The sequence below is a fragment of the Loxodonta africana genome, chromosome 25 (assembly GCF_030014295.1).
Source record: "Loxodonta africana isolate mLoxAfr1 chromosome 25, mLoxAfr1.hap2, whole genome shotgun sequence".
In the NCBI taxonomy this organism is placed as follows: domain Eukaryota; kingdom Metazoa; phylum Chordata; class Mammalia; order Proboscidea; family Elephantidae; genus Loxodonta; species Loxodonta africana.
This window is the reverse complement of record NC_087366.1, coordinates 45,020,482-45,045,095: the sequence shown is the minus strand read 5'-3', so window position 1 is coordinate 45,045,095 and position 24,614 is coordinate 45,020,482. Positions and strand designations below refer to the sequence as shown.

Genomic DNA, 24,614 nt, shown 5'->3' with positions numbered 1-24,614 from the left:
GCAAGTCTCCATTATTTCTATGTGGCCAATTGGGGGATGGAGCACACAGGATCATGTCCAGGAGGTACTCGGCGCTGGAGGTCAATGGCAGAGAACACCTTATACACCTCCAGGCTGGGACCAACGAAGGTGAGGGCCCCGCTCATGCTCAAGGTCAACTTCTTTTGGTCCTGGTCGCGCATTCTGCAATTTGGGCAACTGGCTGAAGGTGGGTGTCGCGGGCCCAGCACAGCTGTAGCTGGGCCCCATTAGTCCAGTTGCAGGCCTCTCCAGAGCCGAACACTGCTTTACGCCAGGGCGTAATGACCTGCTTGAGTGCGAGGTAAGGCAAGGTAGTAGACTCTGCCTTTTAACTCCATTTTTGCATAACATTGATTTTTGCCTAACGACCTGATCTTTGGAACCTAACCATTTGACAGTGAGGAGGGGGTGTAAATGCTGAATTGCTTTTGGAGAAAGTGGAGTAGCTGTCTCTGGTGGAGTGTGTCAGGCAGCTAATACTAAGGAGGTCTCAGGCATGCAAGGAGTGCAACGGCCATGCTTGCTTGGAGCTGAGAAGTCAAAGGAGAGATTCCAGGGGGAAAATGAAGAAAAGGTGGCTTCCCATCTTTCCACACCTCACCTTCCTTTCCCCTACTCTTGCTGCCCGGGGACTGCAGCCAAAATAAACATTAGCATTTAATCCTTGCTCAGGTTCTAAGAAAATAGGAATGAAGAAATTGGCAAAATCTTCATTGAAATCGCTAAATTGGTTAGTTAATATATCTGAAAACAATTTGGAAAGATACAAGACAGAGGCATAAGATATAGAAATGGAAGTAGTCTGATAATATAAGCAAAATGACTGGTGAAAACGTCAATAAACTCAGGGATGAGAAACAAACTGCAAAATGAAAGATGGGAAATGGTAAGCAGAAAACTACCAGGGAGCCACTCTGACTGTCTTGGTCATCTAGTGCTGCTGTTAACAGAAATACCACAAGTAGATGGCTTCAACAAATAGAAGTTTATTCTCTCACAGTCTAGCAGGCTAGAAGTCCAAATTCAGGGTGTCACCTCTAGGGAAAGGCTTTCTCTGTTGGCTCTGGAGGAAGGTCCTCGTCGTCAATCTTCCCTTGGACTAAAAGCTTCTCCGTGCAGGAAACCTGGGTCCAAAGGATATGCTCTGCTCCCAGCACTGCTTTCTTAGTGGTATGAGGTCCCCCTGTCTCTTGGCTCACTTCTCACTTTTATATCTCAGTAGAGATTGGCTGAAGACACAATCCAATCTTGTGGATTGAGTCCTGCCTCATTAACATAGCTGCCTCCCATTCCACCTCATTAACATCATAGAGGTAGGATTTACAACACGTAGGAAAATCATATCAGACGACAAAATAGTGGGCAATCACATAAGACTGGGAATCATGGACTATTCAAATTGTTATACGTATTTTAGGGGGACACAACTCAATCCTTGACACTAACCATAAGCCAGGCATCACAGTGTTTAAAAGGCTAACATCACTCCCTGCTTAAAACATCTCCCCTTTGCTTAAAACCCTTCAGGGGCTCGTTTCTCACAGTGCTCAAATCTCAAACATTTTTACTTGGTTCAAGAAAAAGATTCTTAAAGATTTAACTTCTTGGGGCTCCACTTCCTCTTAGGATATAGAAGCCACGAGAGCATCACTCGTACCCTAACAATAAGAAGAGGTCAGATAACCTACAAAATCATCTTTCCTGAGCCAGTGAGAGAGTTGAGGTTGCAAGATAATCAGGTGAACTGAATTCAAAAGGACAGCATGCTCCTCTCAGAGAAGCAGAGCATTCAACCTGTTTCATCTCTGGCAGAGCATGACAAAAAGAAATGGCCACCACAAAGTAGGTGAGAAGAAGGCAGCTAAAGTACAATGGATTCTCAGAATGTGGACTAGTGTGGAGGGTCTAGAATCCCTGGGAGTCCCAGACACAAGAGGAGTCTGCCCTCACTTTTAAGTACTTTTCCAAGTGATTCCACAAGATGCTTACAAGAAAGATTTGGAGCACGGCAGGAAACCTGAGAAATCTTCCCCAGGCGACACATAGGCACAAAACTCCCCCAGTTACCAGACTCTATTTTTCATATGAAGCAAAAGTTTCAAGTTGCTGGAGAGGGTCAAGAAACCTTCCCAGGAAAAGGTTCACTACCTCAGAGGAAAGATTAGAAGCAAAAGTTATCTGTCCCTAGGAGATGAACAGAAACTCTCTTGGCCCTGGTCCTAGGAAAAGGTAAACTGTACTGAGTGAGGGGTAGAAGCAAAATCCATCGGCAGTGTGATGGTAAATGTTTAACAGCTGGCTCTTGAGGGGAAAAATAAATACTGATTCATAGTGTCTACCAGTTTCTGTGATAGAAATACTTAATCATGGCTGATTTTAAACTACCAATATGATATTAAGTGACTCACAAATTTCTAAAAATTTAATAATCAACCTCATATACCATTGCCTCTCGTCCTCAGGAAGCAACAGCAAGTTCCATTCTCTCCCATATAAATCACAATGAGAGGCAGATAAAAATGCTAGACATAAAACACAAGACCGAAGAAGGATTGATGCTTTCGAACTATGGTGTTGACAAAGAACACTCAATATACCATGGACTGCCAGAAGAAAGAACAAATCTTTCTTGGAACAACTACAGCCAGAACGCTCATTAGAAGCAAGGGTGATACTTTGTCTCACATACTTTGGACATATTATCAGGAGGGATCAGTCCCTGGAAAAGGACATCATACTTGGTAAAGTAGAGGGTGAGTGAAAGAGGAAGACCGTCAAAGAGACGGACTGACACAGTGGCTGTAACAATGGGTTCAAACACAGCAACGATTATGAGGATGGTGCAGGACTGGGCAGTGTTTCGTTCTGTTGTACACAGAGTTGGTATGAGTACATGGGGTCAGAACTGACTCAACAGCACCTAACAACAACAACAGCAACATAAAATTCATTTTAAAAGTAATTTTTCTATTTAACAAATAATGTGTGCTATCTAATTTACATAAAATAAGTTCTTACATGTAAGAACATGTAAGTTCTTACATTAATTTTATAAGAAAAAAGGCATGATTGGCCAATAACAATATACTTTAGGGCCAAAATGTACACAAAAACATAGATTTGAAATTAAATCTATGTTATAGAATGAAAAATAAAAACACCTTCAAGACATTTTTGCAATTCTTATATTTTGAATGTAAAATTCAACTGTTACTTTTATAGCCTTCTAGTTTTGTCTTTAAAAAATGAAATAAAAGATTTCAGGCTTCAATTTTCAAGCATTTCTCTGAAAATAGTGATGGTGTTAATTCCTCAAACATGAATGTCAAATTAGATAAAATCATCACTATAGTTCTTTTTAACACTGATTTTGGAATAATTAAGACTTCTATTAGAAAAATGGAAACCCTGGTGGCGTAGTGGTTAAGAGTTATGGCTGCTAACCAAAAGGTCAGCAGTTCAAATCCCCCACGTGCTCCTTGGAAACCGTGAGGGCAGTTCTACTCTGTCCTATAGGGTCATTATGAGTCAGAATCGACTCAACGGCAATGGGGTAGTATTAGAAAAAATGGGACTTATGGATTTGGTACGGATTGCTCTGAGGCTAGTTTATAGAATTATAATCAATTTTAAACTCATTATATTTTATGCTTCAATCAATAGCTTTATGTCTTTAGACAATGGTATTTTGTATATAATTTAAACAATATACCATTATAAGAAAGGAAAACAATGTAAAACTGTATAACTAACCAAACAACCAGGACTGCTGGTGGTTGGTGACATAGAATTTGACTGTTGTACATGAAAACACAGGAGCACTCTCAATGGATCTCCACTGACTCTGTGTGTACTGAGGGGCTCTCACACTGTTCTGTTTTCTAGGAAGGGGGGATATGGAAATAAATACTCATTATTTTAAAACTGAAATAGAAAAAGATGCCGTTATTATCTTTAACAACATGAATTCCCTGGACCACCTTTGTGGATCCCAGGTATTCCAAACCACCAGTTGGGAAATGTAACTTTATTGGATTGTCAGTATTAGCATTTGATACACTTGCATCTACTCCAACTTAAAAAAATTCCTGTCCTAAAATCTCCCTCCAAATACACGCCCCTACCACCAGGTGGTCCATTCGTCTCCATCTTTCCTGCTTTCCCTTACAGCTAAACCTCATGAAAAGGTGGTCTAAATTTTCTATTTCACATTTTTCAATCCACACCAATTTGTCAGTTCACTCTAATCTGGCTGCTACACTCACTCTTCTATTAAAAATATTTTTACAAATATAATTGATGATGGCAAGTCACTGAGAGTCTACTTTTCAGTCTTCTTAATCACTCAGCAACATCTGGTTGATCACTTCCTCTTCCTGAATCAGTCCCGCCCCTTGGCATGTATGATAACATATTCTTCTGGTTTCCAGTTATTTCTCATATTACTTTTTCTCAGTCTCATTTGCCAATTCCTACCTTGCCTTTAAAAACAGTGGTGTTCTTTAGGGCTCAGCAAGCCTTCCTTTCTTCTTGCTCTATTTTTTTTTTTTTTCCTGTAGGTCTGTAGGTGATCTCATATACTTCCAAGGTTTCAAATATTCTCAATAGTCCAGATTTCTATCTCCAGCCCAAACCTGCCTCCTAAGCCTAGTCTCTTATGCCCACTGCATTGTAAACTGCACTCAAACATTAAATTCAACATGGCCAAAACCAAACACTTGGTCTCATCCCAAATCTAGGCCATCTCAACCACAAACTAACTTCTTCATTAGAACGCCATCTAAAAAATAAATGATAACATCCGAGAGAAATGTGTTCCTTAGAAAAATCAATTCTATAAGATCAAAAGGACAACATTAACCCAAAAGCAAAGATGAGAAGGCAGGAAGGTGTAGAAAATTTGGATGAAAAGAAATGGTGAGCCTAGGGCAGAAATGGGGAGAGTGCTGACACATTGAAGGGAACGCAGCCAATGTCATGGAACACTTTATGTACAAACTACTGAATAGGAAACTAATTTGCTCTGGAAACTTTCACCTAAAACACAATTGAAAGAAAAGAATATGTCTAGATAAGTGGCATTGATATCCATCCATCACTCGTGCCAGAAATCTGGTGTCATCCTTGACATGTTTCCTTCTCTACACAATCAATTACTAAGTCACATTGAGTCTAACTTCTATATGTTTCACCAGTCTATTAACTTCTCTCTATCACCATTATTATCTCCCCTGTATAAGGCACTCAGTACTTGACTAAACTACTTCAGTAGTACCCTAACTGGTCTTGTGTAAATACTATGCCTCTACTCTAATCCATTCTCGACTGAGGAGCTAGATAGAACCCTATTTTTAAAAAGCAAATCTGATCATACCATTCTCCTCTGTTTTTAAAAAACCTCTTGACTTTCTCCCATCAGTTATAGGAAAGTAAAAAGTCTATGAAAACTTAAAGGCCCTGCATTTAGGTCTGGCCCTTGCCTACCTCTCTAAACATGCCATTATTTCCTTTATTCTTTAATTTAACCACACAGTTTCCGTCTCCTCTTCAGCAATACCATGCTCCTTCCCACCTCAGGACTTTCAATTACAGTTTCCTTTCCCTCAAACAGGAGTTGATAAACTTTTTTAAGAAAGGGCCAGGGAGTAAATATCTCAGGTTTTGTGGGCCCAGAGGCCATATACAGTGTCTGTCACAACTACTTAGTTCTGCCACTGCAGTGTGAAAGCAGCCACAGACTATATGTAAATGAATGAGCGTGGCTGTGTTCCTGAACCATACAAAATAGGCTGGGGCCGTAGTTTGCCAGTTCCGCTCTAGAAGGCTAATAATCCCTCCCCCATCACTGACTGACTCATTTCGAGTGTCACTTTTTCACTGAAGTACTGATCATTACTATAATTAATATCTGTGAAATTCTTTTGTCAAAATCCATTTTCCTTATAAGGTTATAAGCTACATTGGAGTAGGAACACTACCTACTTTGCTATTTTATTCCATATGTACTATGGTGAAGAGTGTGGCACACAGTTGTTGTTGTTAGGTGCCCTTTAGTTGATTTTCAACTCATAGCGACCCCACGTGATAGAGCAGAATTGCTCCCTAGGGTTTCCTAGGCTATAATCTTTATGGGGACAGACTGCTAGATCTTTTCTCTTGTATAGCTGCTGGGTGGGTTCCACTTCCAACCTTTCGGCTAGCAGCTGAGCACTTAACTATTGCACCACCAGGGCTCCTTGGCACGTAGTAAACCAAAACCCACTGCTGTCAAGTCAATTCTGGCTCATAGCAACCCCATAGGACACAGTAACAATCAATAAATATTTGTCATATGAACAAATCATTAATTTGCTATATGACCTTCACTCGGCAAATATATATTTTTGAGCCTTACCTCCCCATCTGGAAATGGGCATGATACTGATAGCTATTGCCTGGGTTTGTTTTGAGATACACGAGATTATATATGTGAGTGCATTTTGTGAATTCTAATGCAATACACGAATATAAGGAAAGGAATATTAAACAGATGCCTTAGTTGCTTAGTTGAAGGGCACATTGTGGCCCAAGGGCCAAATCCTGAGGCTTGTTTTGTTGACCGTCTAGTTAAAAATGGTTTCCATATTTTTAAAGAGTTGTTAAAAAAAAGAACATGTGACAAAAACCATATGTAGTCTGCAAAGCCTAAAATATTTACTCTCTGACACTCATAGAAAAAGTTTGTTGACTCCTGGCCTAGAACAGTGTCTGGACTTAAGTAAATATTTTAATGAGTGAATGAATGAATAAATGAACAATTACTACTTTGCAAATATACCTACATTTAATATTTTGCCATTTTCTCACTGCCTTTCTTCTATCCAATAGAGCACGTAACTGAAGTTGTAAAAATAAGCAACCCCACTCTATGTTTATTTTAAACTAAAAAAATAGAATCCCCAAACATCTTTATCTCCCATGAACTGTATCAACAACTATTTTTGAAACAGAGAAGGCATGGGGTGGCTGGGGAATAGGGTGGAGTTGGGAACTGGAATTCAAGAAAACCATCTCCATTGGAAGGTTGACGGCTGTTGTTATGTATGCGATTGCCTGTGGAAGTTCAAATCTACAGCAGCCAATTCATTGTATGCCACAAATTATTGCTTTCTGGAGAATCCATCATTACACAAAAATTAGAAATGACATAAAAAAAAATAAGTTACAGTGTTTATTTAAAAAAGTAGTGCACAAAAAGGAAAGGAATTTAGAGTCCAAAGATCAAGATTCAAGTCTGAACTTCACTGCTTAATCTGTCACTTTGAGCAAATCCCTTAGTCTCTCTAAACCTTAGTTTTCTCATCTACAAAAACAGAGTAATAATTATTGATGTCTCTTAGTAGGTGGCTATTATCAGGTACTTCGCATATATCTATCTGATCTTTATATCAAACTGCAAAGTAAATATTATTACCCCCAATATGTAGATGAAGAAACCAACACTCAGAGCAGTTAAGTGACTTGCTCAAAGTAACACCACTAGAAAGAAGCAAAGGGTTTGGACTCAAATCCTGGCTCTAGTAATACTGCCAGTACAACCTCTAATAAGATATTTTACCTCTTCAGACCTAGTACATATTTTATCTTACAAAAAGAATACAAAACCTAATTTCTAGAGCAAAAGTTTTTAAATTCCTCCATATTATTACAGTATTATCGTCTTATACCTTAAAGGTAAATGGTTTTCCTACAATATATTATATTAAACCAAATTCTGTCTTTAGAGAACAGCAAAATGGGGGCATGCTCTCCTCTGTATATAACAGTTATAGAACAACCTAAGTTAAGGAGGCATGAATTCATAAAATAAGAGCGTTGAGATTTTGCATATGTCCCTTGAATAGCACAATAAGCATGAATTCTGTTTATTTCATAGCAATTCTCATTCTGTTTGTGAACCAAACACATTCAATATGTGGCAATAAAAAAGGGTATTAGATCTTTATTACCTTTGTTTCATTATCTCATGTACTCGCCCATGCTGGACACACTGGTCCTCCAATTCATCATTTCTTCTCTGCAACTTCTCCAGTTTGTCACATGTATACCTTTTCTCTTGACTGAGCTGAGCTATTTCAGATCTATAGAGGCCAAAACATGAAAATGAAAGATGTAAGAGTTTTTTATTACTATAACATTATCCTAAATTCCATGCATAAAAATAACAGTTTAAACAAAAATTATTTTATGTCAAAAGAAAATTTTCAGAAATTACAAAAAGCCCAATAGGGGATATATGAACTGTAGAGATTCAAGGATTCAAGTACTATATATATATATATATACGTAAAACAAAATATATATATAACAATATATAAAATAAATATATATATATATATGTCAGTATGAGTCAGAATCGACTCGATGGCAGTGGGTTTTTATATATATATATATGGAAACCCTGGTGGCTTAGTGGGTAAGTGCTACGGCTGTCAACCAAGAGGTCGGCAGTTCGAATCCACCAGACACTCCTTGAAAGCTCTACAAGGCAGTTCTACTCTGTCCTATAGAGTTGCTATGAGTCGGAATTGACTCGATGGCAGTGGGTTTGGTTTTTCTATGAGTCAGAATCAACTGGACGGCACTGGGTTTTTAAATATATATACATAACACAATATATAAAACATTATACTATCATACATTACTTATAATATATTTTATTATAAAATAATAAAATGTAATCTATGGTGGTACAGTGGCTAAAGTGCTCGGCTGCTAACTGAAAGGTCAGCAGTTCCAACTCAGCAGCTACTCCGAGGGAGAAAGATGAGACAGTCTGCTCCCGTAAATATTTATAGCCTTGGAAACCCTATGGGACAGTACTATGTCCTATAGGGTCACTGTGGGTCAGAATCGACTCGATGGCAATGGAGTTGGTTAAGTATTAGATTAATAAATAACAACTTATTCTAATAGAGATGGCTTTTCTAAGGAAAAACAAATGTGTTAATGATCAAATCCCCCATTTTAAAGGCAATCGTTCATTTAACAAATATTTACTGAGTGCCTATTATAGGACAGCCATCATACTATTAAAGGAGGAATCCTTAGACTAATTTCTATAACAAAGAGTTGTTTCTCTTATTTAACCTAGCTATGAGTTGGAATCGACTCGAGGGCAGTGGGTTATTTATGTGGGTTTTAATTTAATGGCACTACAGCAGTCCTTTGCCCTCTGACTCCTAAACCAGCTAGACAGCAACGAATGCTTTCAATTTTGTTAAAGCTATTTCTTCTGCTATTTACTTCCATATTTATAAATATGCTTATACCACTATCTCTTGTTCTATTAAAATTCTCCTACTGACTCAATATGGGAGATGAAGTTAAACTCTTTTATATGCCCTGTTCCCCTTCCTCCATCTCCACTTGTCAAGTAATTACCAGTATGTCACAGTTTGGAATTTTATAGTAACTACATAAATACTGCTCCTCGCCATGCAAGGAGTGTATTATGATTGCATTTGTACGTGTGTACGTTTTTTTTTTTTCCAAACAAGTGAGCTTTAGTGTAGGGCGACTGAATGGTAAGCCGTTTTTCCTATGGCATATTCCAAGATACCAGTATCTGTAACTCTTTCCTCTCTGACCACTCGAGAAGGCTCGCCCAGTTTCCTGCTTGTTATATACAACACTGGCTGTAAGCAGTCTAGGGGAAAGGGTGGATGGGAAATCTTACCTTTCAGAAGGCAGACTTTCAATTACTTCCTCTATTTTAACTTCCATGTGCTATTTTGAAGAAGCCCTGGTGGCACAGTGGTGAAAACGCTCGGTTGCTAACCAGAAGGTCAGCGGTTCGAACCCACCAGCTGCTGCTCAGGAGAAAGATGTGATAGTCTGCACCATAAAGATTTACAGCCTTGGAAACCCTATGGGGCAGTTCTACTCTGTCCTGTAAGGTCATTATGAGTTGGGATCGACTTGAAGGCAGTGGGTTTGAGATTCTTTTTTATGCCCTATTTTAACCAGAACCTGCTGGTTTAATCTCTTCAGAGAGAATGCCTCTAGGCTTTTGGGCAAAGGAGGGACAGTCACCTGGTTGCATGGAGTGCAGATAAAATTGTCAATTTTGGTTTCAGCCCTATGTCCCACACTGCCTTCCAAATTTTTCTTGAATTCTGAGAGCAGACAAGCTTGCTTCCCATATATGTATCCCCCTCTGTAGACATTTAATTTCATTTTCCTCTGCTGTGCTAAGTCAAGTACCATTCCCCCAGGCTTCTTTCTCTCTTCACATATCCTATTTGGAATCACAGGTATCTCCTTAGGTGCTGGCTGATGTCCCTCATGAAATACGTTACCTTTTCAGTGTCTTGGATGATGAGTATCTCAAGTTTCAAAATGTGAAGATCAAAATATCTCTGTCCTTGTTTTAGTTAAAGTCTAAATGTTGCCCACTGCTCCCACTGCCACCATCTCCTCATGCTCCGCTGCCTTATCATTAGAAGTGAAAGTTGAAAAATACAACCTCTTGCATATTGTAATATAAGTAGTTTTCAGCTTAATGACTGGGGATTTGTTGCCTGAGTTAAAGTAAGGCTCTTGATATAGAATTATTTCTCTCCAAAGAAAGGATTCCTCCCTTAAGTAAGATAGTCTTCTCTTCTTGGTCAGGAAAGGATTTAGATTTGCTAAGGAAAATCTCACCTCAGGAGTTGGTCATCCCAAGCACCAAGCTGCTTCACACATACAGTATAATTTCTCACTTTAGTTCACCTCATTCCTCATTTTGTTTTCTTCCTGGATTAAGTGTCATCTCAAGGGAAGCTTGCCCGGATGAATATCTCCCAGTTCTCAATATGTTAGCATATTTTTTTAAACTACCTCTAGGCTTTACACAAATATTAGCTTATAATTTATTCCTCTGAATTGTGTTTTGTGCCTCATCTTTCTTACTGGATCACACATGGGCATGGATCATCTTATTTCCAAAATCAGATTAAGGGCTCAATCTACAGTTGCTATGTTTAATAAGAATTTACCCATACTTGAAATAGTCTAAATAACAGTTAATAATGACTTACGTTACTCATTTCAAAACTGCAAACAATGTAAAAGAATTTAGGGGCATTTATAACAAAATTGTTAATTTAGTACTACTCCAAGATCAGTATCTCCTATCACATTGTGCACTGAATTCCAAAAGAAGAAAAAAATATCCTTAAATCAGATTAGGAAAAAGATGCAAAAGAATGTTTATCTGCTCTCAGGTACTTTACACACAAAAGGAGACATTTTAAAAGAAAAATTTATAAAGGTCAAAATAGATTTTACAATATAAAAGTTATACACATAAAAAAGCATAGGTTTTTATGAGAATGCTCATTGTAGCATTGTTTCTAGAAGTAACTTGCTCCTTAATCCAATACCTGGAAATCTAATCCAGAAATCTATCACTAGAAAATCAGTTACATTATTTATTTAATAGAATATCAAGGTGCTATTCAGATGATGTGGCCATTTATTGGTGCTATTTATTGACCTAAAATGTGACATATTGGTAAGAAATGAAAGCCATTGTAAATCAGCACGTATGCTGGGATTCTAAGGAGCCCTCGTGGCACACTGGTTACAGTGCTCGGCTGCTAACCAAAAGGTCGGCAGCTCGAACCCACCAGCTGCTCTTTGGGAGAAGGGTGGGGCAGTCTGCTTCTATAAAGATTTATAGCCTTGGAAACACTGTGGGGCAGTTCTACTCTGTCCCAGAGGTTGCTATGAGTTGGAATCGATTCAGTAGCAGTGAGTTAATGTGATTCTATTTCATAGTTAAAATAGTTTGACATGTATATCAAAATATTAATATTTATTATTTTTGGGTGGTGGGATTAATCTATTTATCCTTTTCCATATTTTCTAAATTTTTACAGTGGATATGTATTTTTTTTATGTATTATATTTAAAACAAAAAAAACAAAGTCATTTTGATTTTGAAAAAAATTCATAATCAAACAAAATGAAAACTGGAAGAACATTTATAAAAAGAACAAAAGCTAAAAAAATAAACCCATTGCCGTCTAGTTGACTCATACTCCCAGCAACCCTATAAAAGAGTAAAACTGCCCCATAGAGTTACCAAGGAATGCCTGCTGGACTCGAACTGCCGCCCTTTTGCTTAGTAGCTGTAGCACTTAACCACTACACTACCAGGGTTTTCATAAAAGCTAAAAGCATCATTAAAGTGGTAGACCCCTTCCCATGAGAATTTCAATTAAAAAACTGTACAAGGAATAGGATAAGATATTCACTAAAGAAGGAACATATATGGTCATTAAACATCTATAAAATATTAAATTTCACTATTATTCAATGAAATGCATAGTAAAACCAGATACCATTGTCAAATATTTATTGTATGTCTACTCTGTGCCAGATAGTGCAATCCATCCTTTACATTTACAATCTCAATTAACCCTACAAGGTGTTTATTTCCTTTTCTCTGTGAGGTAAACATGAGGTTTAATTACTGGCCTAAGGTCACCCAAATGATGAATACCAAGCCCAGAAACAAATGCTGGTCTGTCCAGCTCCAAAGGGGATGCTGCACCCACCCAGCAATGTTGTCTCTCACTTATTTTTAATGTCACATACAAACATGGGTACATCCATACAGAACAGAACTTAGTGTAATACTTGAGCAGAGTAATACACATTAACAGCCTCAGAAAGGTTCATAGTCTTTGAACCAGCAATCCCCTTGCAGGCATTTCAACTAAGGGAATCATCAAAAATTCAGATTTATGTACAAAGTTATTATATTATTATTCATAACAGTTAAAAATTGGAGAACCATAAATGTCTAACAAATTATTATGCATACAAACGATTCAATTAAAATTATGTTTCCAGAGTACGTAAAGGTGGAGAAAAATGCTCATTAGATGACACTAATGACAAAAAGCAGGATGTAAAACGGTATCGATAATCTCAGACAAGACACAAATGTATGAGTATACACACATTTACATGCACATGGATAATAACTAAAAGGAAATGTGGCATCAGTGAACAATAGCTATCTCTAAGTGCTAATGTCACAGGAAATTTTTTCCTTAGTTCTTTGTATTTTCCCGATTGTCTACACTGAGAATGTATTACTTATATACACAAAAATATAAATGTTATTTGTAAGTATATATTACTATTGAGTGTGTTATTGCAACAGTCCTTTTTTCAGCTTTGCTTACGTATGTGGATATATATGTACATGTGTGTATATGTATTTGTTTATAATGTAATTGTAATGGTCATTTGTCTGAGAATTGCATTGTTCAAGAAATACTTGGTGTGTATACACAGCCATTATCCCTTATCTATCCACAGCCCATGATATATTCATAGAACAAGTAGTTTGCAAAGTTCAAAGAGCAAACTTAAACATCTTCTACATTAGTTTTGAGATTACATTTGTGGCATGAGATTACATTCGTGCCATATAAAAGGATAATTGACTCTCATCCATTTTCATACAAAATCTAGGTAATATCTGGCTTTATAAAAGCATGAACTTTTCTCTGCATTTTTATATACCAGTTATGTTGCGTAATTGCATTTGCATGAACTATAAGATAATATTTTACTACTATAATTGGAATTACAATGGTAATTGCTTTTTAAGGGAAAACATGACACCTTAATTTTTATTCTTTTCAATTCTGATTTGACATTTTGGTAACAATTAGCAGAGGCCAATATCAGCGTTCTCTTGTAGAATGTAATTTTTGTAGAATCCCTAACATCATCTAAACATGTAAGGGAAAAAAAAATAGTTCAACCGGGTGTGTGTTCTTTACTTCAATTAAACTCACACAGTTGGATACCTACTGTTGCCAAAACAGTAATATAATTTATACATTATAGTCCACACTGTAAAACTATACTAAAAGTCATTTAACAATATTTATAACACCATAAAATACAGTGTTAAAATATATGAACTGCAATATGTACCAAAATTATAAAATTTGTTTCTCATCATCAGTGATTAAAACCAGGCTCATTGCTCTAGCCTCAATGCTCACAACCCTGGTGACAGATTAGAATTCAAATCTTAATGATCAATTTACAATTAACAAGATAGAAGTGAAACAAATTAAACCAACCATTATATATAACGAGACCCAATGGACTCCCATTGTTCCTCTTAATTACAAAACGCAAATCACAAATACACAACGGGCAGTGTTAGACATCATTCCACAAGCCTGGCAACCCAGAAAGTGACATGACAGAAGAAAAAAACGGGAAGCACAGCCACAGAGACCCTGCTTCTGTACTATACAGTGTTCTTTTCAACTTGCAAGTTTTGAGAGGCTACCCCACGTAGCCCGGAGTTGATTCCCCTCCGCAGCCTTAAGTGTTTCCCCCTAGCCAGCGCTCTATCTTTCCAGAGCCCTTCCCCCGGCCACGTTTTAGATCACACTGCGTATAGCACTGCAACGTTTTACTGCTGATTATTCTAAACGTCTGGGGAGACAGAAACACTTCCTCCACTTTGGTAAAGGAAAATCACAGCTACACCAAAGATATTTAAATATCCCCGTTTAAAACAAACCCGCCACTGCAATAAGCTCTCAGAGTACTGGGAATACAGACGAGAGGATCTAAAGTACGTGAGCTTCAACTAAAATCAGCCAGACTGTCTGCCTGGTGCTAATTAAAAGCAAAAATGGAATTAATTCTCTTGTTCGATGGTCAAAACAAGCTATATAAAATGCACAGAATCGGCAGTTCAATTTTAGTTTTAAAATGGAATGTGCCATTCGCAAACCTTGGCTTTACGGACCCGCCTACGTGTGCCGTGTGGCATAGACACTGTGCAGAAAGGACCGTGCTAATCACGGTGGAGGACTTCCAGGCAACAGAAGCAGTAGTCATTGCCACAATGCAGCTTAGGGCCTACTTGGGGAGAAAATACTACCGCAGACACAAACGCAGAGGAGCCATTTCAAAACACTTTCCTAGAGCGGCCTCGCATGAGGCTGGGCAAAGAGTAAGGAAGAATGCACGGGCTCGTCAGCTTTCCTAGTGAGTCTGCATGGGCTTCAATAGAGGGCTCCCAACATTTCTCTCTGGTTCAAACCCCTGCTGATAATTTGCACTTCTAACCCAGATATACTTAATCAGAATCTACAGTTTAACAAGATTCCCAGGTGATTCTTATGTATAATAAATTTTGACAACACTGCTCTACTAGTGGTTCTCAGAATTGGTTCCTAACCAGTAGCATTAGCATTGCCTGGGAACTTTTTAAAAATGCAAATTCTCAGCAGGGGCCCAAACCGAACCTCTGCTTTAATCAAATGACTAGATCTGTGAGTAAAAAGGATGATTTTAAATGGTCGGAGTTCATTTGTTTACATGGGATTTTGAAATGTCACTAGCAAGGAATGGGGATAAAAATTTTTGCTTTAAATTACTGATCAATAAAAAATAAATACATCTACTTTCATAAAAAGTTTTAATACAGTACTCTGAGAAAAACCTGAGTCAAAATTATCCCTATGATTTAAAGAATTCTTTTGGACACTGAGCTTCCACAATGATAAAACTGTTGAAGATTCAAAAACTCCAAGATGTACACACCTCAAAGCACAGGGAAAATTTTTCATTTCAAAAGCTTGGTATAGGGTGTACAGAGCTATATATTCTTGGAGGGCTTCCACAAGACTTAATAAGTTTATACTTTTTATTTTAAAAGATTAAAAAATGATTTCAAGTTTTATAGGTGGCTTCAAAGCAGAAATTAACATTAAAATGGAATGTTAAATTTTGCACAAATAAGCAACCGAAAATGCCACAGATTTCATATAAGGACACAGAGAGAAATGAAACAGAAATTAAGAATAAAAAAACAAAAAAAACTTTAAAGAACACTTCAAAATCACAATTTATCCTATCTTTCTTGTAAGGCACACAAAATGCACACTTTGCAAACAAAATATTTTAGGGCCCCTTAAAAGTTTAAAAGATCGTTGGGTGGTGCAAGTGGTTTGCGCTTAACTTACTAACCTAAAGATAGGGGATTTGAAGCCACCCAACAGCACCATGTAATAAAGGCCTGGCAATCTGCTTCCGTAATGATTACAGCCAAGAAAACCCTATGAAGCGGTTCTACTCCATAACACATGGGGTTGCCATGAGTCAGAACCAGTTCAATGACAATGAGGTTTAAAAGTTTTAAAAGCATTGACAGTTAACTATTTATAATTTATTAAGTGTTTACTACTTGCTGGTCCTTAGTTTTGAATCAACTTATAAAGTTTTAATAGATGCCTATTTTAAATCTTTGGGTTTACAAAACAAGGTGGCAGAGCATGACCGGAAACACAACCAGATTCAAATCTTCCAGTAATAGCTGGGTGAGATGATACCAAGATTATCAGTCAAAGCTCTTAAAAGAATGCCATCCATGATAACAATAACAGCTACTTTGTGCCACAAGTTGTGTATGCATATGGTTTTTCCCTCATTCCCACAACAATCCTGCAACATGGTTTTCTTTTTGAAGATTGAGAAGCTGAGGTCTGGAGAGATTAGGCAATGTATGCAAGGTTGCATAGCTAAGAGGCAGAGCGAAATTCAAACCTAGTTCTCAGTTCCCCAGTGTTCTTTACTGCACACTGCCTGTCATCAAGAAACAGGCTGACATCAGAATCAGATCAAAATGTAGGATGTAGCACTAATGCTGCTTGTTTCATTCATTCATCATTCATTTGTTCAAGAAATACTGAATGTCATCTATGTATCAGACATAAAAGAACATGTTCAAGTAGTGCTCAGGAACTATAGGAGTCAAATTCAAGAAGTGCCAGAGATGTGCTGAGGTTCGAGTTCATTATGTCTTTCAACTAGGGTAAGCTGATAGACCTAAAGCAAGAAAAAGGGGACATAGGGGCATAGGGGGAGCCCCGTAGCACAGTGGTTAAGAGCTTGGCTGCTAACCAAAAGGTCAGCAGTTCAAATCCACCGTCTGCTCCTTGGAAACCCTATGGGGCAGTTCTCCTCTCTCCTGTAGGGTTGTTATGAGTCTGAATTGACTTGACAGCAACAGGTTTGGTTTGGGTTTTGGTTTAGGGGCGTAGGGTACAGGTTCACCCAGCAGCTCAGGTTAACCTCTACATGCAAAGTACGCCTATTTGTTCACAAGAATTTAAAGATTAAATCTTCTTTCTCAAACTTTCCAGGCATAACTACTTTAGCTTGGATTTTCTTTAGTTGTGAATGTCAAATATTGTAATTATGCTAAGAAAAACCAGAGGCTTTGAAATCAGAAATACCTAGGTCAGAATTCTAGCTCTGCCACTTAGCAGTTAAACACTCTGAGTTTTGGTTTCTTCATCTGTGAAAGAAGATAATAATTCCTGTCTCAGGCTGTTGTGAGAATTAAATAACATATATCAAGGAATGTAGCACTTCCATCTTTTTTATAGGCTTCAATTTTTCTATTTATAGCTCATTAGAGAGCAAGATAATTAATAATCATTCACAAGGCAGGCTTAAAGAGTATATAATATTATAACCTCCAGATCAAAGTCATTTTTTCCCTAAATTAAATAACCTGGTTGTTTGTTTCTAACAAATTCCTAACTTTTGGATCTATGTCAGGCAAATCAAATATTTCTGGCTAGGAATAGCTACTGCTGATCTTTTATGAGGGTCTCTGTCATGACTCCAAAAAAAGGTTTTCCTTACCAAATTTCCTAAAAATATCTGGTGTTTTGGTACCCTGAGCTTTTCCCTCATCCGAACAAGATATTCATCCAGTATCTGATAAGAATGTGTGTGTGTGTGTTGGAGCATTGGAGCACTTTCTGGATGGTTATAAAAACCTCTGCCTCCCTGTGAGCAGGAAAAATCAAAGTCACACACTCTGATTCCCTAAAATGTCAGGGATGAGGAGTCCATCAGCTAAGACAGCTTGTTGATGCAGGAACCCAAGATAGGGCTCGGGATGATCAGATATGCTCTGCTCCTCATAGAAATTCTTTCTGAATGAGATTCAGAAGTCATTAGTTTGTTGGATGAGGCATATTGTTTGCTCTTTGTGGATCTAAGTAAGTTTCTGAAAAATGCAGAAGCAAAGATAAAAATTGTTTTTCCATTAGATCCTCATGTAATGTGATACTTGACATCAACACAGTTATGTGAATGTTGCTTTTTACAATTCAATTCAAAGTGATTCTGCACAATAACATTCATTTACGAAAGAGGAAATGACAATCCAAACAGATCAAATAAACTTGTCAAAGGCTACCCAGTTATTGTCAGAGCTGAGATGAGAACTCAGGCCTCTCACACTTTAGAATATAAAATAATTTATTCAGTGAAACAATCTAACTATAAAATATGCAGGGAAAAAAAGTCATTAAGATCCCAATCAATGGATTTGTGAAAAAGCAGTGGACCTAAAAAATGATCTACTTTCTTTTTTTTTTATATATGCACATTTTGCTTATTCTCATTTCACCTAAAGGTAGCTTTTGTGTGTTTATCAAGAACTGTGATAACAGACAAAAATGGCTTAACTGTATCAGGACAAGATTTTAAAACTGCTTAACTGATTTACCTACATCCTTTGTTAGAATAATTGCCACCTTGACCTTTGTTTTCTGAAATTTCAGAGTTTTCAATCTTAACATTAAAAAAAGTTAAATAATAGTATACATACGTAATCATGGAAAAATATCAAGATGTCTGTTTGAGCAATTAAAAAAATGTCCATACAAAGAAAATATTTTCACTGAAAACTGATACCAACAGATATTTAATTTTGACATTAAGACTATAAAGTAGTGGAAATACAAATTTTTAAGGAAAAATTACAGTATTTGTGCAAACAGTGCTATTGTATAATATTACCTACCTGCTTTTTTGAGAGATTTGTTCCAGTTTCTTGGCTAATGTACAGCACTCTTCCTTTAACTTTGTCAAAAATGTATTCTGGGAGGTCAGCAATGAATACTGTTCATTTTCTAGAAATAACAATAAACCCCCGCCAAGATAAGATATTTATGGTGGTAGCTCTGCAGTGCTTCCATTTGTAGAGTGGCAAAAGTACGAAGCCCACTACACATTTCCTATAAACCATTAGGTTACTTTAATGTTCTAAGTCAAAGGACCTCTCATCTGGCAAGATACTAAATCTTGCGAGACATATATTTTCCTGATAATTACATACCAGAAACATTTTTGATCATATCGGGTTGGTGTAACATTTCAACAAATTGCCGAATACCCCAAGTGAAGTCATAGATGCTTATATCTTTATAATATGCAAGATGTTATGAACATATTTTCACAAATTTACTATACACGGTTTCAAAAATGATCACAACCAGATACTTTAAAATCATTGAGGAACTCTCTTCTACCCTGTAACCCAGGCTTATGTTTCATATTTGCTCACCTATTTCATTCCCCCCATCTGGCATACACTTCTGTAATTTTGAAGGTGAGATACATAATTTTCCTTAGGCTGGATTCATTGTCGGCAGCATGAGCTGCAGTGAAGATTTGGTCAAATAAATTGAAGAGAGATTGATGTTTTTAGTGGTCTAAATGTTTTAACTGTTAAATGCTCTTATCTACAGCACTCAGAGATTCTGTCCAAGACCCTTTGATCACTGGGATCCTGTGAAGGCAAACAGTAATGCATCCTGTAATTTCCTCCTTTTCTTTTTAGTGGAGAAACACTAAGTCTGGTGAATGTTCACTTCTTCCAGCCAAAGGCTGTTAGAAGAAAATCTCCACTGAAAATGCTGGAAGGAATTCTGAGTCGATATGGTATGTTTACCTCTTTATAAGTGAATAGAGTATTTAATAAATTTTATGTTAGCCATTTTTCACTTGCAGGATGAGAGATCATTTTTTACTGTATCATCAAATACAGTACACATTGAATCATGTGGAAATTACCTTTAAGTGTCAGGTTAAGCAAAGCCCTTTATTTCTTTTCAAGATTAGCTAATGATTGGCAAAAAAGCATATAGCATACAAAGCAAAATAAATCAAGGCACTAAAATTAAGCAACATTTTTCTGGAAGAGACGGGATCAATTCAACTTTTGTTTTAATAGTACAATCAGCTTGGAGTATGTGGTGTGGAATTATAATGACTGACACCGTCTTGTTTTGACTAACGCTGTCTGTGAACACACAACTCAAAAGTGAAAGGCACCACACAGTGCTCCGACTGAACAAATCAAACAGCCTATTTTCAAAGTGGATTTTACTTTCAAATTAAAGGTAAAGAGTTACTGGCCAACTCCATCTGCAGAATCGTGCCAATGTGATGAAAGATGGCAGTTTTTAGCCAAGCTGCCAGCTGTGGTCAATGCCTTGTATTAGTGGATTTTAACAGCAGTTGTGAGAACTTGAAGAATGCAAGGGATTAAACATCACTCTCATCTGGGGTGGGGGAGGTGGGGAAATCATACAAATGCTAAAAATGTTTGAAGCTGCAAATATTAAATAAAGGAACATATCAATTTGGAACCACTGAATTACATCCAGCTGCGACAGTGAATTAAGAACCGATTAATGGCTAAAGCTTTTCTCCAGTTTGGATGCTGAAGCAAACTCATTAGGCTTTTAGAGTAGCTATAATGTGTGTACTGTGGGAACTGTTCAGTGCTATTCTGGAGACTCTAACTGTAAGCTCAGAGCATTTCCCGCAGAGCTTCTGATGCTATTTTCTTTATATAACATGTGTGCCTGAAAACCCAGCCAAAAACAAGCCCTTTGTTTTTCTACTTTGTTGTGGTCTCTCTCAGCTTTACGTTTCTTGAACACAGGTAAATAAACTCATAATCCAGATGGTGCAACAGATGTGAGAGCAGCACTCTGAAATCAACAGACAGTGGGCAATACTTTCCATTTTCTCTTTTAAACGCTAACTAATATGTAATTCGGAATCTCCGGTGTAGTTAGCATCTGCTCCCTTCGGCCAGCCAAAGGTTACAGGTGTTCCTGATGTCATTTCACAGTAAGGCGTGGGCCTGGCTTGTGAGCGAGTGCCCAGGCTCTAATCTTTCCCTACCACCTACCAGTTTTGTCATGCTGGGCCTCCATTTGCTGTATCTTCTGTGTCAGCTCCTGCTCTCTTTGCTGGGCCTGAAGGGCTTGGGCCTTTGCTTCGTTGCTAAAGCTCTGCTGAATGCTATCTTTTTCCAGCCTACAAAACAGAGGAGACGTACAGAAGTTTAATCTGCAGGTGCACAACCCCCATCGTACCCCCTACAGGCCACAGCGAGCTGAGATGTAGTAAATGGTTAAGAATAAGAAGGCAATCATCTTTTTACAGACCTGTTTTAGAGGGGAAATCAAAGGACCTTTTCGTACAATGTAAAAGACATGCCGAAAGTCCAAATGGACAAAAGTACACAGCTTTAAAAATTAAAAAAAAAAAAATTTTTTTCAACTAAATAATGGTTTAGTTTATAACCGTGGCATTTTACAACTTTGAAAAACAAGTGCCCTTTTCTGTAACAGTCTTACTCTCTATTTTGTACTGCCACACAGTCTTTTATCTTCTGAATGGTCAATATTTCCCAAAGATTCTGGGGTTATAGGAAGAACATGACTCAATACACCAAAGCTAAGATTTGAAGACCATCTTCGTTTTTCCTCCCCAACTTAAAACGAAATGTCAAATGTAACATAGGAGACTCTATTTAGAGGCCAGTAAATGATTCTGCGGTACCAAGTGCATGTTTTCATTAAATATTTTCAGACATTAGGCCATATACCAAGAACACAAATATGAATATGAAAATTAATAACCCCCTCGGTTCTTGATAATAAAATCCCTTTTTGGGTCCAGTCGAAAAAACACGCTGGATTAAAAAAAGCTTCCATAGGCAGGGACAACATCCCATCCCACTGTAATATAATATTGACCCCCATCCCACTGGGTCAATAGCCAATCACAGTGACTCCTAAAGAGAGAAATTTCCTAACAATAAGAACCCGAGGAATTCAAAGGACCTCATGGCTGGCAGCACTGTAGATACTGACACTGTGCAGATACACATTATGTTGGTTTTTTATACTCTAAATATGGTTAAGTGATATGAGAGTTCCCTTCAATTAACTGACTCAGTTGTTTCTAACTCCTGATCTCCTTGTGGGCATCTCTCATCCATGCTGCTTTAGTTTACTAATTGAGATATTTACTGTCTCGCCTTTGCCAAACTAAAAATAAACCATTCCATAAAGCTATCACTCCTAGTCTACGTACCGCTGTGGAACTTCAATTCACTTGCTTCTAATTATAAAGCAACATAAGGAAAGCCAGTATTGAAATTGGTCAAGGCATGTAGTAATGTTGTAGTGTAAAATGAAAATACACCCACACCTTGCTCAAATGGAAACATCAGGGGGCCATGCTAAATGTGAAATAAGGTCCCTCTAGGACTTCTAATAACACCCCTTGGATGTGGTCCAAGGTGTTGCCTCACACTCAGTTCCAAACTAATGTATTGCAACAAATGGCCACTTTTTTCCTCCCCAGTCACACCACATAGTTTCTGGCCATAGATCTGTTGAACATGTTGCTCCTTCTTCCCTCCACCCTCAGCACAACATATACTTGTCTTGTAAGACCTACCTCAAAATTCATCCTCTCTCATCCCTTTTGCTCCTAAATTAACTATTCTTTCCTCAGTGATCTCAATACATGTTGTGAACATGCTACTCAGATAATATTAATCATATTTTAGTTAGTGGATTACATGTCTGTCTTCCTCTGTCGTCTCTGTCTCTCTATACCCTGAGCCTAGCTCAGTACTTGGCACGTAAGAAGTGGATGGTGAATGTTTAATGAAGATATGGCCTTATACCCTTGCCATGGGAGGGGTGCTGGGGGGAGGAAGGCTGAAGTCTTTAAGTGAAGCTGGAGAATCAGCTCAAGTCTCATATGAGGCGGCAAAAACTTTTACAGACATATTAGCAAAGAAGAGTGCTTGGAAGAAAATAGATCTAATGGGTTTGCTAGCCAGAGACCAGGCAGCCAAAGGGGCCTGCCTAAAGAAGCGGCCTGTGCCATCTTTAACTGAGAAACCGTCTCCAAGTCGAAACCCCTAGCTAGAATAGGGAATATAGGTAGGGAGACCTGGGGCTCCCAGAACTCAAAAATCAGGTGACCATTTAATGCATTGTCCAAAACGAACACCTATTTGAGAGTGAAAGGGGATACTATTAATAATTGTACTGAGAAAACAGTCATAAACTGGGGTTTCTGGTTCCTTTGCATAAAGGGGCTGTCAATCTCACTATCAATCTTTGGAATGAGAAGCTGCCTAATTACTGACATCCTAAATCTACTATAGCAAAGGAACTGCCAGCATATTGTAGTTCTCCATAAAAGAACTCTCTATCAATAACTGCTGAGTTATACATCAACTGACGTTTCTTGAATCCTTCCTCAATTTTCACTGTTTAAGAAACAACACATTTTACATTTCATTGCTTAAAACTGTGACATATTCTTGCTTTCCTACCTCTTCTTTAGCCCATTTCCTATTATGTTGCCTTTTCCTACTACAGGTTTTTTTCTGACTTAATAGTCTTTTATAAAACCTCTTAATGTTAGAATAAAAGGGAATCTCACATTTGTTTAATTTCACTTTATAGCTGAAAAAACTGAGAGCCATAAAGGATTAGAAATCTCAAATGTTTCATAGTGAGTGATTTAAAGGCAGAAGTGGGATTCAAAATATCTTGATTTAGGGAAATTTATAATGCCATAGATGTAATGAAACAACGGATTGAAAGAATTAATAAAAAAACCACTTAGGTATCCAAGGAAGAGAAAAATTCATATCAGTTCATTGAATATATTTAATAACTCTGATATATAAGACATTCAGCTATGCACTGGGTTAAATAAAGAAAATTAAGGCAAAGTCCTTGCCCTTAAGAGGTTTACCGTTTAGCAGGGGATTAAAAACGGCCAAAAATAGAATTTAAAAGGTGAAATGCACCATAAGAAAGGTAAATAAATAAATAAATAAATAAAACCTACCCAAGCATAGAAACAAACCAACCAGTTGCCATTGAGTCGATTCTGACTCATGGTGACCCCGTGTGTGTCAGAGTAGGACTGTGCTCTATAGGGTTTTCGCTGGTTAATTTTTCAGAAGTAGATTACCAGGACTTTCTTCTGAGGGGAATCTAGGTGGACCCAAACCTCCAACTTTTCAGTCAGCAGCCCAGCACATTAACTGTTTACATCACTGCGGGCTCCAAGCATAGAAAATGGGGGTTAATTTTAGCTGGGTATGAGACTGGGTTATGACAGCCTCATGAAGGCTAGCTAAGATGACTGAAAGAGACTTCTTTCAGTTCACCCAAAACATCAATAACTTCATTTACCCAAACCTGTAATTAGCCCTATTTTACAAATTAGAGTAAAAGCAAGAGAGGTAAAGAAAAACGTCTTTGTAAATACTAAAATGGGGCTGAAGGATCTATTCATAAGAGTAAAAAACAGAAAAAAAACCAAATGCCCAACTGCTAAATAGATAACAAACTGTGGCATGGCCTTACAATGGAATA

At 37.6% G+C, this 24,614-nt stretch overlaps 1 protein-coding gene across 8 annotated transcripts in view; it reads right to left on the bottom strand.

Annotated features, from left to right (window-relative positions):
• The window catches only part of SDCCAG8 (SHH signaling and ciliogenesis regulator SDCCAG8), a 242,379-nt gene that overhangs the window by 67,806 nt on the left and 149,959 nt on the right, over positions 1-24,614 (bottom strand). For 7 of the 8 annotated variants that reach the window (XM_064276762.1, XM_010591051.3, XM_023549319.2 and 4 more), the window contains 3 exons: positions 21,104-21,231; positions 18,923-19,031; positions 8,010-8,141 (listed from right to left, as the gene is read on the bottom strand). In XM_064276762.1, coding sequence (XP_064132832.1) covers positions 8,010-8,141; positions 18,923-19,031; positions 21,104-21,231 — 369 coding nt within the window. Of the gene's footprint in view, positions 1-8,009; positions 8,142-18,922; positions 19,032-21,103; positions 21,232-24,614 lie in introns of those variants that run through there. The other variant, XM_023549324.2, reaches the window with a different exon arrangement.